This window comes from Panthera pardus, unplaced genomic scaffold, assembly GCF_024362965.1.
Source record: "Panthera pardus isolate Hobbes unplaced genomic scaffold, ASM2436296v1 HiC_scaffold_8, whole genome shotgun sequence".
Lineage (NCBI taxonomy): Eukaryota > Metazoa > Chordata > Mammalia > Carnivora > Felidae > Panthera > Panthera pardus.
Genome location: NW_026527013.1, coordinates 131,843,127 through 131,862,535, shown reverse-complemented (window position 1 = coordinate 131,862,535; position 19,409 = coordinate 131,843,127). Strand labels below are relative to the sequence as shown.

The following is a 19,409-nucleotide window of genomic DNA, read 5'->3' as shown; positions in this document are numbered from 1 at the left end:
AAGAAATCCGCAACAGAAGATGGAAGAAAGAAAATAGTTCACAAAAGGGGTGGGTGAAGGGTGGCAAAAACATGTAATGCAAAATGTGGACATTTGTGAGGGATGCCTCAGTGCATTGCATTAATAATTTGCATATTAAGAAGTCACGAGTCTTCGCGTTAATGAATCCCTAACTAGTCTCTGACACAATAGACTGAACCGTCCCTAGAGGAGTCATTATGGCCTATCATGTCAATGAGCCGCATATTAATGACTCTCTTACATGCTCATCAACAGGTAGCCTAATAGGCTTCCATTGAGTTCTTTTTCATTTGCTTTTTAAATGTATCCTCTCCTTCCTTCCTTTTGTAATACTATTGTGAAGAATTGACAAAAAGGTGCATTAAGATGATTTTAATGTGTGACGTAAGTTCACAAAAGCATTAAATTTAGAAATAATGCTTTAAGCCTTACTCAGTCTGCCTGGAAAACTTTTCAAATGCAGCTAAATACAAATCCACTTGGATAATAGGGTTCTTATTTGGATTTTAACATAAACCATCCAACCCAATTTACCATATTTCTCTTTTCCCTGATATATCAATTTCTGCTGTGATTAGCATAAGTAGAAGAGCTAGTTTGGAAATATGTTGGTGAAACTGAATTGCTTGAGAATGGAAGTGAATTACAACGGACTTCATATCATAAACACTCATTAAAACTAAAAAACAGTGGCTGATAATATATAAAAAATTAAAAACATAGAGGAAATAGACATGTATAATTCCATAGCAAGGAAGAAACAAGCTAAGAATGACTTTATAGCTTTTAAATTTAACAAAGGTAGTCACAGGAAGGCACCGTGTGTTGGAACTTTTCTAACTTGCTTTGTCATGCCTCTGCTTTTGTTGGTCCCAGTTATTATATTTAAGATATCTGGTGACTTTTTACAAACATAAAACCTGTGATCTCCTAGAAGAAATACTGCAGAATTGTTCTTTCAGTATTTCTACTGAACTGTATACCATCTCACCCAACTTACTATCCAGATGAAGGAAAGAGTATTGACACATGCTTGAAATTCTTGGTCAGGAGACAGGAATGGACAGAAGCTGGGAAAAAAGTTGGAGAAGTTTCTTAGCACTTTGTTCCCCATAAAAAAAAATGAATTACTACTTGTCAACACTGCTATCTTGAGACACAGTTGAGGGCAAAGATGCTCAGGTGAATAGTTGCAGGCTGGTGCTCTGACTTCATACCCATCACCCTTACTTCGCAACAATTCCTTCCCAGAGGTGTCACTTCTGGAATGATTGGATTTTCAAGTCTGGAAGTCTCATGCTCCTTTGTATTGACTCCGTCTCCCAACCCTTCCAAACATACACTGGATATATCGATTTACACTTTAAAGTACTTTCTCTCTTTTTTTCTGTAGAAATATTTATTTATTTATTTATTTTTCCAGTGCTTCACACATTTATTTTATTTACTTTTAAGAGATATTTTGGTCACTGTAGGGATCGAAATTGCTTTTTCTTAAAACAGTTTCCAAACGACACGTAACACAAATGCTATAGAGCTGGGATGTCAAAGCTCTGGATTTAACAAACCAAATAGCTTAGGCAATGCTTACATGTAGATTCCACAAAGAAAACACGTTGAATCAGAATTTCTTAAACTGCAATTAGCTGGCTCAGTAGTCAGGACTCTGTGCATAATGACTTTTTACACCACCAGAGACAAAATCAGTATCATTATGAAAAAAATAATGCCTGCAATTTAGTATCTTCTGGAAAAAAAATTCACATGACAACACTCTGATAATTTTTGAAAGATGGAGATGGTATAAAGCTCTTAGCACTCACTTTGCTGGGGAATTGTGGAGAAGAAGAATGTCAGACTTCTGAAGTAGCAAGAGTCTCAGCTGAATAATCTCTAGTTTCTTGTCACCCACCTTCTCCATGGGTGACAATTACTTCCTTTAAAACTCAAGTGAAATAAGGACTGTGGGCCAGTAAGTTTAAGAATATTTTCTGAAATCTCTCTGATGTGTATTCTTTAGTTTTTCCAGTACCTATCGCTTACAAACATTCACATTTCTCCCCCAGTGGAGTATAACGAGTATAACTGGCAGGACGTGGCAGAGGCCCCCCCTTGGGCCAGGTTTACCTATAAGCCTTCTTCACTTAAAATTCATGGATTCTACTTATAATTACATCTCCTCTCAAAGCGACCTACAATTTTTGGTTCACACTTGGACCTCCAAGATCCTCCTAGATCCTCACAAATTAGTACCTCTTTAGAAAATACACATTGCCACAAAATGGCACATGTTGCCCAGATGCCATCACAGAATTAAATCTAAGTAGTTGTTGTTTTGTTTTGTTTTGTTTTGTTTTTGTCCTGATTCCTGTGAGGTGAAGTGAGCAAGGAAAAAAAAAAAAAAAAGCACCTAGTGCTTTGACATAACAAAGCAGATTTGAAGGGGCAATCCTGAGTAGGAAAAAGAGTGACAAAATGAAGAAACTTTGGAAAAGAAACTTAACAAAGAATTTTTCAGCAAAAGTATGTTTTTCACTTATTGAAATTTCCCGCATCAAGAAGGCACAGTATCACTGTTTCCAGTACATATTCACGATCAAGCACTGAGGCAATGGGCAATGCTCTAACTGAGAAATAGAAGTAGAGATTTTCAGAAATGTAGTAAATGGAAAACAGGTAAATGACTCTATAAAACCATCTGCTCCCTAATGTCATGGTATGTGTTTAGTTTCTTGAATGCTTGAGCAGTTTACTAGAGTTTACGCAAGGGGCATGTGGTTTGCCATGGTTTACGATTATATTTTAAAAGTAATAAATTAGCTTATATGTTACGTATTATCCAATACACTTATTTATCCCAACCAGTTTTGATACTGGTAATGTTCCATTATTTGAAACGTTCTACCTGGACAAAAGCCAAATAATGTGGAAATACATGATTCTGTCATCTTTATTACAAAGAATAGAAGATGAGCTCACACACTGTGCAGGTAGGATTTCTATCAATTTGAACTGATACTGCTGGTCATAAGATTTTATCAAAAGTTTATTTTTGACTGTATTACAATTTTAGGTTAACAGCTATTTCTACTGATTCTTCTAGCATTTTGATTTTTTTAATTAGTTTAAGAAATTTCCAAATTAAACATGTCAAAATTATATTCATAGATACTCCCATTATTTATATAAATATAGAACTCTAAAACTGGAAGGCATGCTACTTAATAGCAAAAGTGAGAAGAGCAAATTCATTCCAATTTGAACAATAAAGGGGTTGACAGGTGGTGGATGCCAGGCTGTGCGGAGAAGGTTCGTGGAGCTCAGTGGAGTCTCAGCAAGGAAATCCCTTGATGCGTTATCAGTGCTTGCCATGGATGCTAGAGAGGGAGGCCAGCATGAGGGTATTGTATTTGATATCCCTAATCTAATCCAGAGCTTTCGCTTTAAAGATAAGGAATGTGATGTCCACAAAAACCATGTTCCTTACCGTATTAGTTATTCATCTCCAGATTCAGCATCGAAGGGAATATAAAGCCATTTAAAAATTTTGAAGTTTTTCTTTAAGATGATTTCCTGCTTCTTTCAATCCCTGTTAATAATGCAGAGCTGTCTTCCTTTTACTGTCCTTTCTTTATCATCAAGGAACTGAACGTAACTCGTCTTTCAATCTAAATCCCTTCTGCATCATGCCTTTAAATGTTTTTCCTTAGATACGTCTGTGCACAATTAGAAATTTATCTCTTTAATTCTCTCTCTTTTGATCATATATTTCGCTTCTGTTTTCAGTTTTATTCATGATTAAGAGAAGACTCCAGGTATTGTAACACCAAAGGAATAGATATTAAGCACTAGTAGTTAATGTATTACAAACTTTACCTCTCATTAAGTACAAGCTTTTGCTTCCTTTCTTCCTCTAGTTCAGAAATGGCTAAAATAAAAATGTCTGAAAGTCTTTTTGGTATTTCTAGAAGTAGCCATTTGTCTGTGCCAATGTCAAGGCTAATGTACTCTTCTTAAGTGTCTTTTTTAAAAAATCTCAATTGAGGTACATATTTTTTTTTCTAATTTAAAAGCTCTCCATTCATTTATTTTCCTTTCTTTCTTTAAAGGAGGATGATAGAGGAAATAAAATGAGGTCCCCAGCTTTGAACAAAAGGACAGGCTGAACTTCTCAGTTCAACTTTTATTTACTCTTTAGCTGTTTATCTCAGAGTGGAAGTTTGATTCTCTTTGAGCAATGCCAAGCATTTTCAAGCAGTGTTAAGGAGACACAGAGACAAGTCATGATTCACTTTGGAAGTGATCCTTTTTTATGCCAACTTTTTTATTCCTCTTGGAAAAGAGTTACACTTTTGCTGCCTACAACCTAATCCTGACATTTACCCTGATTGGTTAGGTAATTCCATCACATCAGACGTAGATTGTGTGGAATGGGTCTCCGAGACGTTTCACTCCTATTTTAAGAGACATATGAACTTTGAGCACAATGGCATTACAGGACCTTAGGAAAACCGTATGATTACTTACACAAAACCTACTACATTTTGACAGTGTTAAAGCAGAAGGTCCATATACCCAGAAACTGCAGTAGCATTAACTCAGTGCCCAGATCTTGACACTGAATAAAACAACTGGGTGATAGAACAAAGTGTGAATTAACATTCCCATGCACACTGTATTTGGAGAGGACACTTTTAAATAAAAGGTTACTTTCACTGAAGATCTGGTGATTTTTCTTTGGAGGATGGTCCTCTAAGAAGGGCACACTAAAAACAACTAAGCAAGTATGCTATCATGGGTTGCAAATTTTACTCTTGAAAGTAGCTTGTGAATTAAAGATATGAGAGAATAGGGTAAACATTAAAAAATACAGGTAAGTCCAAGTAAAAGGAAAAAGATGGGACTTGGGTGCTATGGTATTATAAAACATATTTACCACACAGTAGTGATAATAATAATAAACTTATCAAACACTTACACATATTGAGACTATGTTAAATAATAGCCCTATATAAAGAGGAGGCAATATTTTGGAGAAAGTTGAGGCATAGAGAGGTTAAGTACCATGTCTGAAGTCACATGGCTAGTAAGTGGTGAATGAGATGTGCATCCAAGCCTTTCTTTTTCACTCTGGTTTGACCCTCTGTGAGAGAACATTGGCATGGTGACCAAGAAATCTGAACATAGTTCTAGTTTACTTACTAGTTAGTGTGCGTGACTTCTGCCATATTGTTTCACTAGGCTTTAGTTTCTCTGTCTATGATATGATGGGATGGGACTATCCAAGTATGAGGCCTCTTACAGAACTGAGGTCCTATGAATCGGAGGAGTTTGGCAAAAAAAAGTAGGATAACATTTCTGAAGTTACATGAGGCTAAGAAGTTGAGCGTCTGTAGAACTGACTCAAGTTGTGAGTTATTAACTGCTGACTCATAAACACAAATTATTGTTTTCTTGTTAATTTATTAGATATGTTGCAAATACCTTTCAATTTCTACCTTATCGATGTTTCATCATTTTATTCTATAAGATACCTAGACTGGTCTGTTTTCCAATGTACTTATTTTCTGGGTATATGTGATACATAAACAGTTATTTTGTACATAGAGCTGCAGCCATCCTTACAGAATTGGATGGGACTTGCTGAAAAGTCAGAGACATAAGGAGCTACTTCCTGCATCACTTTCCTGGATTCTTAGAGTGTCTTCCTGCAGCCCTTATATGAGCAGTGAGACTAGATGTTTTCAAACACTAGAACATCTACTAAAAAATGAAGTTCTACTAAAAAATGCAGTTCCAACTCTCCACTCCAGACATGCTGATTCAGAACCGGTTTGGGGCCTTCAAAGCAGCATTTGTAATGAGTACCAGGTCATTTTTTGAAGGCGCTCAGTGAACCACATTTTAAGAAGCATTGTTAGGATTTTAAGTTTGTGCCTCTTGAACTGGCTGACTACTATTTGATACCTAGGGTTTTGATCTTTCATTCTTCCTATATTGTATCTTAAATCGCTTGACATATTTAAAATAGCTCTTTTTTACTGATAACATACTTGTACATGACACTTTAAACTTAGAATTGCCACTCCCCTCCTCCCTAACTAGCGTTACTTCTTATTTTCAACTTAGAGGCCAGATCCTCCTGGAAACTATTTCTACCCCATCTTCCACCCCACTGAACACACACTTATTACACTGTGATTTGTGTAAAAAGTATCTGTCTTCCCACGGGTTTGGGAGCTCTTTGAGGGCAGGAACTCGGTCTTATTCATTGTGATGATCTAGTACAATATTTGGAAATTTGTGGGCACTCGAACATTTGTTAAATGATGCTTGACTGAATGAATGAATACGGATTACTATATATTTTGTTACTATTACATTTCATAGGGATCATTAACTGGAAATCATTAATTTCTTTACACATCCAAAACATATTTATTATCTACTTGAGGCCATCACATAAAATTTCAGCACTATATCCCATTTCTCTGAAGTGGGGGAAAATTTTTAAATGTAAAGATGCTGCAAGCCTTTGTGCAATGGTATTATGAGAGGTAAAAGAAACATAATCTGGGCATTTTTCACTCAATAAGAACTAATTTTCATTTCCCATTTTGTCAAAAGCCCAAAGGCTTTCTAAGCCTAACACATTTCCTTCAGTGAAACCCATCTGCTTTCCTTCACCCTTGCTTCGCCTCCTGATTTCTCCATCTCAGGTGAGGGTAGTTCCATCCTTTGGAATTCTGAAACTAGAAACCTCTGCATTAGCCTTTATTTCTCTTTACCCATACGTGTTTTCTAAATAGTAGGAAAGAGTGTTACAAAGTCTTATCAAACTAACACGGAGTAAGGGAACTGGGTTTGGGGCCAGGAGGGCCAACGAAAGCAGAAGAATGACTCTCTCCACTGCCTATCACTAGGGAAGGGGCCACCTGCACAACAAGACCCAATGGACTCCGTGCACTGACACACACCACGTCTATATCGGGGTTTGCAAATCTGCCTCGCATGAGATCACTTTAGGAGATTACCAGTAATATCATTGTCCATTCCCCCCACCCCACCTCCATGTGCAGGTCTATTAATTTAAAACTTACAGAGATAGGACCTGGTGCTTCTGATGTGAAAGGAGACTTGGGGAACTGTTGTTGTATCAAGAGCTATAGTTTTTATGGGAAAAGAGAAGGACAAGGCAGCAGGGCTCCTGAACAACTGGCATGCTTAAAGTTCCGTTATGAGCTTGATCTCTAGTTCCTTAGAAATTCATCAAGATAGAATGCCCAAATCTAGCAAAACAAGTTGGCTCCAACCTAGAGGCTGACTGGTAACTACTTAGAATATTATGGGCCCAGGTGAACAGAATGGATGAAGAGGCATTTTCTTTTTCCCCAGTGAAGAACTAGAATAATACCCAGAAAACTAATAAGCATAACTTGAGGGTCCCCTATCTAAGCATGTGAGATTAGAGAGGAAGGTGCTTCTCATGGGTACCTGAGAAGCAGATCACCCAGCCCATAAGAGATCAGAAACCACCCTGGAGACTAATTCAACACCGTACTGACTGGTAGTGCAGGAGCCCCAGTTAACTACCAGACTTAACTCTCCCTTACTTAGGTCTTAGGAGGAAAAATAGTAGATTTCTAAATCTCATGAGTGCATTAGCTTTAGTCATTTTTTAAATCTATCTACAGGAATTGATCAACAATCATATTGTTTGCTACATCAAAAGGATGTAGCATTTCATTCCTCTCCTCTTTCCTCTTGGCCATCGCCTTTAACCCTCATCATTTTGTGCCTGAAATACTGTAGTCATCTCATGGCTAGTCTTTTTGCCCCACCATGGCTCATTCTATCCAGGTTCTCCTTAGAAAGGTCCCTTAATGTACCTCTAGAGACTGGTTCTGAAATGGACATCTGACCATGTCTCTCTCCCATTGAATTCCCTTTACCCACCATGCCCGCAGTGGCTAAAAACATGCTTAAAGAACTCAGATCCGCTTCCCCGCATGCTAAGCCCTTTAAAACATGCTCAAAAACAAACTGATGGTTACTAGAGAGGAGATAGGGGCGTGAGGAGTGGGTTGAATAGGTGATGGGGATTAAGGAATGCACCTGTTGTGATGAGCACCAGGTGTTGTATGGAAGCGTTGAATCACTAAATTGTACACCTGAAACTAATATTACACTGTGTGTTAACTAACTGATATTTAAATAAAAACTTTAAAAAAACGTACTCAAACTAGCTCCAGTTCTGTTCCTTGGCATTCTTCCCCCCCCCAAAAAATGCAATCCAAACAATCCGAACATTTCATTTCTGAACGTGTCTCGTTCTTTTGTGCCTTCTTAAATCCCTTAAATACCCTTAAATCTTTTACCACTTGTTATTGCCTCTGTCTGGAATGACCTTGCCATTCTTCTCTCATTGCCAGGCTCCTACTTTTCTCAATAACTCAGTAACTCAAAATGTTATTTCCTTTGTAAAAAATCCCATGATTCTCCCACAGAATAACCTCATTGTTTCTGTCCTCTCTTTTTTTGTCTTAGAGAATATGTATAATATTCTATAATTTATTATAATATTTATCACTTATTATGATTATAATTGCCTATTGATGCACCTATTTTAGTCATTACATTATAGCTTCCTAGAAATAAAAGGCTATAGTTTATTTATCTTGAATTTTCCACTGTTTATTGGAAGTTATGAGAGTGGGTCATCAAAATATCTTCTAGAAGAATCAATGGCCCTTTTTTAAAAAAGTGTTTTATTTTTATTTATTTTGAGAGAGAGAGAGAGACAGAGAGAGAGAGGGAGTGGGGCAGAGAGAGAATCCCAAGCAAGCTCTGCACTGTCAAGACAAAAAGGTAAAGACCAGGGAAGAGTAGAAAGGATGCTATGCGTTTATTGAACAACATTTATTATGCCAATATTATGGGCCAGGCAGTGTGTTAGTCACTGGCATTACAAATAAATAAGAAACTTGCCCGCTTACAAAGGGCTCAGAGAACATAAAAGGGAGACTAGAAACATCCAATAATGCTTTTCATTTCTATGAAAATTGTGTATATTTCTAGCCCTATCATCATCAACTTGTCTTTCTCCTCAATTCTTCTAAAGTTGTTTTAATTATACTCTTTAGATGTAATGGTCATATGACTGATACTTTGAGTTTCAGAGTGGGATTTGATCTATAGACATCCTCTAATCAAAAGAGCAACTCATTTGTCTTAACAAATTATCTGAAACTAGAGTTTAAGTAGATATTTTAAATAATGTAATAAGCACCTGCAAAACTACCACTCAAAACAATAACCAACTCCTAACCATCTCGTTTTCTCATTCCTTACCCCAAATTGTCCCACCTAATATAACCATAATCTTGAAAATCAAGCCTTCTTGATTATTTAGCTTTTTAGTATATTCTGTTTTCCTTCATATATGTATTCAAATTATTTCAGTAGTTTTTAGCATATAAAAAAGAACATCCTCTGATGTAATGTTTTTGGACTATTCACTTAATGTTATGTTACTAAGATTTATCCATATTGTTGTATGAATCTTTGGTTTATTAATTCTGAGTGCTATGTAATATTCTTTTTTGTGATATGCCATAGTTTTGTGTCTACTTTTCTGTTGATGGGCATTTGGGTTGTTTCAAGATTCTGTAGTTGATAGCAATTTTTATCAATTAAATAGATATAAAAGAGTATCTCCTTGTGGTCTTGATTTACGTTTCTCTGTTCTCTAACCATACTGACTACCCCTTTATGTGCATATTATAGGCTTATATGAAGTTTCTCTTCTATGAAATGTCTGTCCCTCTCCCCTGATTCTATTGAAATGTTTGTACTTTCTTATTGATTTGTAGGAGTTCTTTATGTAGTCTTGATACTTGTGTTGATTTTGCATTCTTTCCTAGTTTGTAATTTATACATTTCTCTTATAAATATGTATTTTAATGAACCAGTTTTAAATTTCAATATAGTTAGGCTGACAATCCTTTTTATAGCCACTTTTTTTCTTAAGAAAATGTTTCCTACTTTGAAGTCCATAAGATATTCACATGCATTTTCTATTAAGAATTTCAAGGTTGCTGGGGCACCTGGGTGTTTCAGTCAGTTGAGTGTCTGACTTCAGCTCAGGTCACCATCTCACCATTTGTGAGTTCGAGCCCCGCGTTGCGCTCTGTGCTGACGGTTCAGAGCCTGGAGCCTGCTTCAGATTCTGTGTGTGTGTGTCTCTCTCTCTGCCCCTCCTCCACTCACACTCTGTCTCTCTCTCCTTCAAAAATAAATAAACATTAAAAAAATTTTTTAAGAATTTCAAGGTTGTTGACATTTCAGATCTTCATCCATCCAGAGTAGATTTCTGAATATAGGTTGTGCCAATTTCATTTTTTTTTCTCATAACAATAGTCATTTTCCCTGTCTCCATGTATTGGGAAATCTCTTATTACCTGCTATGTGACATACTATGATTGTCATATACCCAAGTTATAGATATGTGAGAATCTTTACTAAGCTCTCAATCTTTGTCTGTCTCTGTGCCAATATAACTGTCTTTTTAAAGTTTGTTTATTTTGAGAGAGAAAGAGAGACGGGTGGGAGAAGGGGTAGAGAGAAAGAGAATCCCAAGCAGGCTCTGTGCTATCAGCACAGATATGGGGCTAGAGCTCATGAACCATGAGATCATGACCTGAGCCAAAATCAAGAGTCAGACACTTAACCAACTGAACCAGCCACCCAGGCACCCACAACATAACTGTTTTAGTAACTAAAACTTCATAAGATCTCTTGAAATCAGGTAGAGCAAGTTTTCCTCACAGCTACTTCTCAGAAATATTTCTTCTTTCTTCAGTCCTTTGTTCTCTTTAAAATCATATTTTCAAATTTTATAAAAGACTGTTGTGGAATTTTGATTAGAATTGGATTGAATCTGTGGATCAATTTGGGAAAGAATACTTTCATATATCTTCTTATCTATGAACATGGTATGTTTCTCAATTTTTCTAGGTTTTTAGTATTTCTTGGTACAATTTTATTCTTTTCCTTGTAGGAGTCTTACACATCTTCTATTAGTTTACTGCATAGATATTTGATATAATATTTAAATTTCATGTAGTTCAGCTTCTCTTTCTTGTATTTATTCCTGAATCTAAGATCCACACCCCCCCATATTTCTGTATTTACATGTTTTGTAAGACACCAGTGTAATAATACACAGTTTAGTAACTAATTATCCCCAAAATGAGTTAGAAGCAGGTTTATTTCCTTTTGATGCACTTATTTTTTTAAAAAATTGAATTATCTTAGAGAATTAATTTAGAAAAATGATTGAGAGCATTTTGGTTAGTAAAAAACAGAAGGCTTTAAATGTCTATGATTTTCCCTCTACAAATGAGATTTTTCAACACTGTTATGGGAATAAAGAGGAAGCAAGAACAATCAAATGATATTTAATGGTTTGGGTTTTTTACAGCTCCTATATATTAGGTGTGTGGAGAAAGGAAAATGCATCAATTTGCAGTTAAATTCCATAAAAATAAATCTTTGCATATTTACTGGCCTCAGTAAACGATACAGATTTATAGATTCAGTATCCACTATGTAAATGTTATATTTTTTCCAGTGATACTATATTTATATAGAAACTTTATTTTATTTAATGGGCCCACTGGAAAATACCAAATCTTTTTGGTGAAGTTACAATTAAGCATCATAAATATATACAAAACTGAATTTCTTTCTTGCATAGTCCAGATGGAAGAATTTGAAGTTTTCTCATGATTTGTTGAAAAAGACTGGCTTTCCTGGAAATTGGATCAACATTATCCACGTAATGAAGAGTAGACTGTATTATACAACTTTATCAGACATTGCCAACTCTCTACGTGCATTTTATTCAAGAAAAGTCATTGAGAAAAGTCACTAGAAGAAAATTCAGCTGAGACAATACAAGAAAATGTGGACACTGGGCCAATCGTTTCTGATAGATTGGCTTGTGACATAGCTATACACAAAATGGGCTTTTTCAGTAACATTTTTCTTGCTGAGTGTCATGGACAAATCTAAATCCTAATGATTCCACAAATAAAACTACAAATGGAGTACATTTGAAATAAAAATATTTTTACCTTTCTTAATCACAATGCAGAATATTATTATAAAGGAAGTATAACCCAAATAATTTTAAAGAAAGAAAATATATGCTTTCATATGAGCAATCTGAAGTCTTGGTTGTAAAATCAGCCTTTGGCAATACACACATAAAGTCTTTAAACTGAGTATAAGTTTAGCTGCCTTTCAGTTTTTTAGTAAGTTTGTTGTTTTCTCCTTTCCTGAAAGGAGAGTTAATGTTGTATCCATCCAAATGAAAGAATTTTGAGTAAAGTAGAACACAAAAAATTAATCATTAGAACATTAAAAAACAATTTCCATGACCACAAATGGACTGACAGTTCATAAAACTTTAGCATTTAAACCAAGAGAAAAATGTTCTCACTTGCAAATATTAAATTCATGAATGATGGAATAATCAACATTTACACTTATTTTTACTTTGGTTATGTAAGTTTTAATATAGGCAACACAATCTTATTTAGAAATATAGCATTATGGAAGTTGTTTTTAAATTTTTCTACTACTAATATTTGCTACTGAATTATTCTAAGAAATCAATTTTATTTATAAAGCATACAAAGTAACGCAAGAAAATATGAAAGGTTATATCATACTTATTTGGCTCGCTATTTGTTTGACTTTCCCCCTGTACAAAAAATACTTAGAAGATGTAGTCCCAGAAAACATGTATAACATTTTGTTTTAAATTTGACAGTAAAGAAGAATCATTATTGACCTCAGATGAGAATGACTTTGAGAATTCAAAGATTACAGGTACTATTTTTTATTTGATTTATTCAAATTAATTTTTAAACAAAGTCTGTGTCTTTTGTTAAAGCCTATGATGATAATAATCTCACATAGATACAATTGTATTAACTTTGCAGATACCTACATCCCAACAATTGTTTGTTCCCATGAAGACAAGGAAGACTCAGAAACCAGTAATCAAAATGTAAAAGACGTAAACAGGGAACATGATGAACATAATGAAATAGAATTAGAGTTGATGGTAAGTGTTCTGGTTGCCACGGTATTAGAGACGATGAATCCATTTATGCTTCAAAGATGCTGCAACGCCTGCCTTTCGATAGTTTCAACTAATATAATTTGCAAATGTGAAAGCACAGCCTATTCTGTCCTCGCATCTCTAGCTTGATCAACAAGGCACTTTGATTTCAGTATGTTGCTTCTGGTCTCTGCAGTGGTAAATTAATGACATTCATTTCTTATCTCTTTACCAGCGGCTCTGAGTAATAGTTTGTAGGAATTACAGAAGAGGTAGCACTATCCTGATGTGCATTTCTAATCTTTGTGACAAGTGCACACTTAGCATAAACTCATCTCTAAAATGAGAGGGCTGGACTAGATGATTGTTAGAGTCTGTCCAGCTCTTCAAGTGTGATTCTTGCATTTAGCAGCATTTTTAAAAACTTACTTCCATCTTTATGAGACCCTCACAGTTCTATGTTGTTGGAAAGTATTAAATCACCAAATGAGGAGAAAATAGCCTGTGCTATATTTTTTAAACAGGAAACAAATCCAGCACTGTACAATTTAGTATTAAATTTGTTATCATAAATTTCACACTTGGTGAACATTCAATCTATTTGGAATTTTTGGGGGGATGGTTTAGATAGCATTTTTATCACAAAGGAAGAAATGGGAGTAAATGAGTCACATAATGCAATTTATCCTTTACTGTATTTGGTTGGAGCTCATATCATTAGGATACATGGATTCATAATCATCTAAGATTAAAATGACATTTGCCTCTTCAAGTGTCAGAGCTGGAAAAGAAAAGAAATAGAGCTCATCTCTTTCCCTACATTTCCTACCTTTTCTATAGTGATATGGAAGCTGCATCACTAAAGTATGCAATTTACTTTGCTCCAACTTTAAGAAACTACAAAGTTGTCACCCATTGTGAGAATTCTCACCAGCTGAAAGTTAACATCGCCATTTTTTTTTCAAACCACAGAATATAATGAAAGGGCCCTGAAAAATCACATACTTCACCAATACACCTCATTACAATGAGCAGACTCAAATATAAAAGTTTGTTTAGAAGTTACTGAGATTGTACATCCAATAAATGAACAGGGAGCTGTAATTTAGATGCTAATTTGCTCCATGCTGACGTTAATGCATAAAACAATGAAGCTCTATAATAGATGGAAATACAACCAAATCTGTGGAACCCACAGGCATTGGCTTACAAGACAGCTGTGCAGTTGACAAGTAACATGAGCCTTATGTGAGAAGAAGGGGAAAACGTAAGATTTGCATATAATTATTGAGATCATGCAAATGTCAGTTATGAGGAGAAAAAAAAAAAACACAGGCATCTCACTGTTAAATCCTGACAGTTGGCATCACTGAAGAGCTCAAATACATTTGAGTACCAGTTGGCAGAGGGTCATTAAAACAGAATTTGCAGAGACATTAACTCCCTCACTTTTCTTTGAGTGACGTTTTGCTATTAATAGTTTGCAGAGGCTTTGCAGAAAACATATTAATAAGAGAAACTGTAATAGGGGCACCTACAGCAAGTGTAAATGCAGCAAGGGGCACCCAGGAAGCTGCTCTCTAATTGATTAGCATGGAGCTATCAATGTGTATATCCTAAGTGAGGAGAAAGTGCAATGACAAGCAAGAATAGTTGAATAATACAATGTGATATTTGGAAGCTGGGAAGGAGAGTGATTAATTTTGGTCCCTTTTCTTATTAATCTCATTCCCAAGTCATAGCCTACAAGGATCCCCCCAAAACATCCGGCTTTGAGAATTTATACAAAATCCATAAATGAAACGAGCCAAGGAAACCTACCGGTTAATTGCTAGCCCCGTTAATGAAATATATGGAGTTCATTTTGTATATTTAAAATCACTTGGTCATTATTTGTTTTGTTTTTGTTCTTTATCCCCTAAGATAAATCAATGCTTAATAAGAAGTACAGCTTCCAGAGATGAAAAGAATACATTTGCGATAGATCCGGTCAATTTTCCAAATAGAGCTGAGGGGTTAGAGAAGAAGCAAATCCATGGTGAAGTGTACACTGACATGTTTAAAAGGCCTTTGTCTCCAAGTTCATCAGCAGGAAGCTCCTTCAAGGGAGATTTTTACTTCAATGAAAAATACTCCTCAGGAAGTAAGTGTAGTCATCAACCTTCAGAGACAATTACTCCAGATATAGGAGAAATCAAGCCACCATTGGGAGATACTAGTAGTGATGAATTAGTGCAATTACACATGGGCAGCAGAGAAGTACTGGATGATAATGCTAATCCAGCCCATGCGAGAGGCAGAGTGCAAATATCTTGCCCCTCCTCAGATCAACTAGTCACAGAGAATCTCAATAAAAAACATGAAGGAGGAGCTGAGAAAATTGAAGTGAAAGATTGGGAATGTTTAAGAAGAGGTTTCTGTTTGGATTTCCATTCAGAAGAAGCAGTAGGAAAGGGATCTTCTAAGAAAGATCATGCCAATGGTAAGACTGAGGAGGGGGAGCAAAGAACACATTCAGGTGGTAACGAAAAACAAAGCAAAAATTTTCATTCAGTCGTACATGACCAAGAAAGGAAGCAGGGCCACTCTGAAATAAGTATGGAAGGGACCGGAGCTGGTAACAGAGACCTAGCCGTTCGGCTGAGTAAAGACACCACAATTCCCGACCAGACAATCAGAGCAGATACGTTTCATTCACCAAGGATAAGTCTAAGTCGGGAAGAAGCTGGGTTAACTCCAGAGCATGGTCTCTTGACTAGTGACAGCAGCACTTTTGGAGGGATGCCTGATCAGGTTTGTTCACGAAGAAATGGAAAAGTTTTGAGGAATGATTGTCTTTTCCAAGTTGAAGAAGAAAAATCAGGTTGGATTAATCCTGAAGATCAGAATAAGAACGCACAACACAAACAAAGTTGGAATGTTCTGGAAAGTCAGGGAAAAGCGAGAGAGAGTAAGACAAATAGAACAGAACAGATCAAGGAACAAGCAGATTGTGAAGACGTGTGGGGAAAGAGAGATAATACAAGGAGTTTGAAAGCTACTCCTACGGAAGAATTGTTTACCTGCCAAGAAACAGTGAGCTGTGAACTGTCTTCTCTAGCTGATCATGGTGTTACTGAGAGAGCAGAAGCAGGTACAGCTTATATAATTAAGACAACATCAGAAAGTACTCTAGAAAGCATGTCTGCTAGAGAAAAAGCAATAATTGCTAAGCTACCTCAAGAGACAGCACGAAGTGACAGGCCCATCGAGGTAAAGGCAACAGCGTTTGATCCACATGAAGGGAGAAATGATGATTCACATTATACCCTTTGTCAACGAGATACAGGAGGTGTAATCTATGACAATGATTTTGAAAAGGAGTCACGTTTGGGTATTTGTAATGTACATGTAGATGAAACGGAGAAAGAAGAAACCGTATCTATGTACAATCCCAGGAAGACACATGACAGGAAGAAACGTGGCATTGGAAATATCACATCTGTAGAAGAATCCTTACAGGTCATTACAGGCAATCAAAAGGCAGCCTCAAAACTGGATTTACATTTGGGAATATTACCAACAGACAAAAAAACATTTCCAGAAAACAGAGATCATAAACAGGTCCAAGAATCATCAAAGAGAACGGATCTAGAAGCTGTTATTCATTCTGCTTTAAATTCAGACACTAATAGAGCTTCTCAGAATGGCTCTCACGTTTCCAATCACCATGCTAAAACCTCAGTGCCATCTCATGAACAGGCAACTGCTGTAGAGAATATAATTACTACCATGACTCTCCAATCTATTTCTACTAAATCAGAATATAATTGTAATCCAACAAGTGAAATCCCGGGTACCGAGAAGCACCCTCATCCTGGGTCTACACCTGAAGAAGTTTCTAAAAGTTCAGGAGTAGTGACATCAGGTAATAGCAGAGAAAGATTGACAAGCCAGATTTTTCAACAAGAAGAATGCAGTGAGGAAAAATCTCTATGGCCAAAGATTTCCGTCAGTGAAGCTGTGGAGAACATGGAAGAGGCAAGGCATGGAAAAGAAGGATTCAACTCTGGACAATCACCGGGCTCTTCAGGTGACAAGGAATCCGAGAGCTCTTCTTCTGCTAGTCTCCTTGCCCAGGAAGGTCAAAGTGAAAGCAGTGAATCTCTGATTTCGAAATACACCAACTCTAAAATACCTTATTTCCTTTTGTTTCTGATTTTTCTTGTAACTATCTACCAGTATGACCTGATGATTGGCCTGGCATTCTACCTTTTTTCATTGTACTGGCTATCCTGGGAAGGGGGGAGACAAAAAGAGTCTGTCAAAAAGAAGTAACCTCACCACTATTATTATTTTCTCTTAAATGATAAGCTTTTTAGCCCCAAACATTTGGATTGGTGAAAGAGACTATTCATTGTTCAAAGACCCAGTGCAGTTTTTCTCTTGAAGGATCATTTAAAAAGGAATGCGTATGAAGTTTGCTCCTTCATATAAGTAATTATTCTATATAGGACCATTATGTTTGGATCATTAAATGCCTATATGAATATGAGATCTGAAGCACGTCAAGTTGAAATTAGGTACAGCTGTTGCTCCTTAGCAGGCTATGAAGTTGCAATGCTTCACGTCTCTTCACTACTTAAAGTGCCATTTCTTGCATTCATTTCTTTTGCAGTAAAGCTTCATTTTTCCCCCCGAGAGTATTTTTCCCTCTATGGTTAAAAAAAAAAAAATAGATAAAACATGAACAATGGCAGAGGACTTTTTTTTTTTTTTTTTTTTGGTCTTTTGGTATTGACCATGAAATTTGCATTTATCACTGTATCATTTATCAGCACGTTTTGATAGATCAAATCTTTCAACTTTGATTCCATATTTTTAAGAACAATACCCATGTATATTGAAATGCATAAACTTAAAGAAAGACCTCGTTTGTTTGAATACTTTATACACAAATCCTTTTTACCTCCTTCACACATTCAAAGAGCACTCATAAGCCGAATCTGACAGAGACTGAAGCAACTGGGAGATAATCTTGTAATCTACAAAATTTTGTGGGTGGCCCGTCCTTAAGCAATGTTTTTCTCTTGTATAAAGAGAAAGCATAACACAGCTGAACAATTTTAATGTCAATTATTCAAGAGTCGAGGTTTTAAAGTTGTACAAGCATTGCTTCAGAATGAATTTGTACTTATAAAGCATAAAGCATTAAATGATAATAATAATTAAAAAAAGATTTCCAAACGAACTATTTTACTTGGTAGTATTTTTTTGTCTTCAAAAAAATTTTTAATCGCTTTTGTTATAAGACAATGAGTTATTTCCCAAGGTGCATATAGAGAATGAACAACTAACCATTGGTGATAGTTATAATACCATTAGGTTATATATCAGATAATAACTCAGGCTTTTCTTTCTTTCTTTCTTTCTTTCTTTCTTTCTTTCTTTCTTTCTTTCTTTCTTTCTTTCTTTCTTAAATTAATTTATTTATTTGAGAGAGAGTGTGAGTGAGGGAGGGGCAGATAGAGAGAGAGAGAGAGAGAGAGAGAGAGAATCTCAAGCAAGCTCTGCACTGCCAGAGCACAGCCCAAGGCAGGGCTCGAATTCACAAAACCATGAAATTATGACCTGAAACCAAGGGTGTGACGCTTCACCCACTGAGCCACCCAGGTACCCCGATTACTCAAGTTTGAAATAGGCAACTAAGTAGATCTAGAAATCTACTCAGGGAGAAATCAATATCCAATATAGCAGTGACATTGGCTGCAGTTATTATCTATGGCTAAGTATGTGAAATCATGGAACTAATCATTTTGATCACATAAAGGTAATGCAAAGATTTTTATACAAGATTTCAACAACCATTTATTGAATGACTGCTAGATGCAAAAATCCTGTGCTCTGGTCTATGGCAAAGTACTTCCTTTGATACACTGAATGGCTAATTTTCCAGAAGGAGGCATGGGTATATAGTTTGATACTTTTGACTTGGCCAGAAATATGGAAGAGAGTCACACTGAGGGAATCCTTTTGGGTGATTTCTTTTTCATAGGAACTTCTTTCCTAGAGCATGTAACATTGGTCTTCAAAGAGAAAAGATAATCTGTTTATTTACCTGTAAAGGTAAATTCAATGAGTAAAACCTGATTATCTCATCCCACAGTTCTAAGAAACATGCATCTATGGGAAGAAAAAATGAGAATGAAGCATTTAAACTGACTTTAATGTGGTAGTAAATCATTTCCCTAATTTTCATTAGATACACAACTATTTC

At 36.0% G+C, this 19,409-nt stretch overlaps 1 protein-coding gene across 1 annotated transcript in view; it reads left to right on the top strand.

Annotated features, from left to right (window-relative positions):
- Positions 1–18,383, top strand: part of PPP1R3A (protein phosphatase 1 regulatory subunit 3A) — a 38,383-nt gene extending 20,000 nt beyond the window's left edge. The window contains exons 2-4 of the mRNA XM_019418069.2: positions 12,860–12,918; positions 13,032–13,156; positions 15,077–18,383. Coding sequence (XP_019273614.2) covers positions 12,860–12,918; positions 13,032–13,156; positions 15,077–17,470 — 2,578 coding nt within the window. The 3' untranslated portion in view covers positions 17,471–18,383. The remainder of the gene's footprint in view (positions 1–12,859; positions 12,919–13,031; positions 13,157–15,076) is intronic.
- Positions 18,384–19,409: the final 1,026 nt, after the last annotated feature.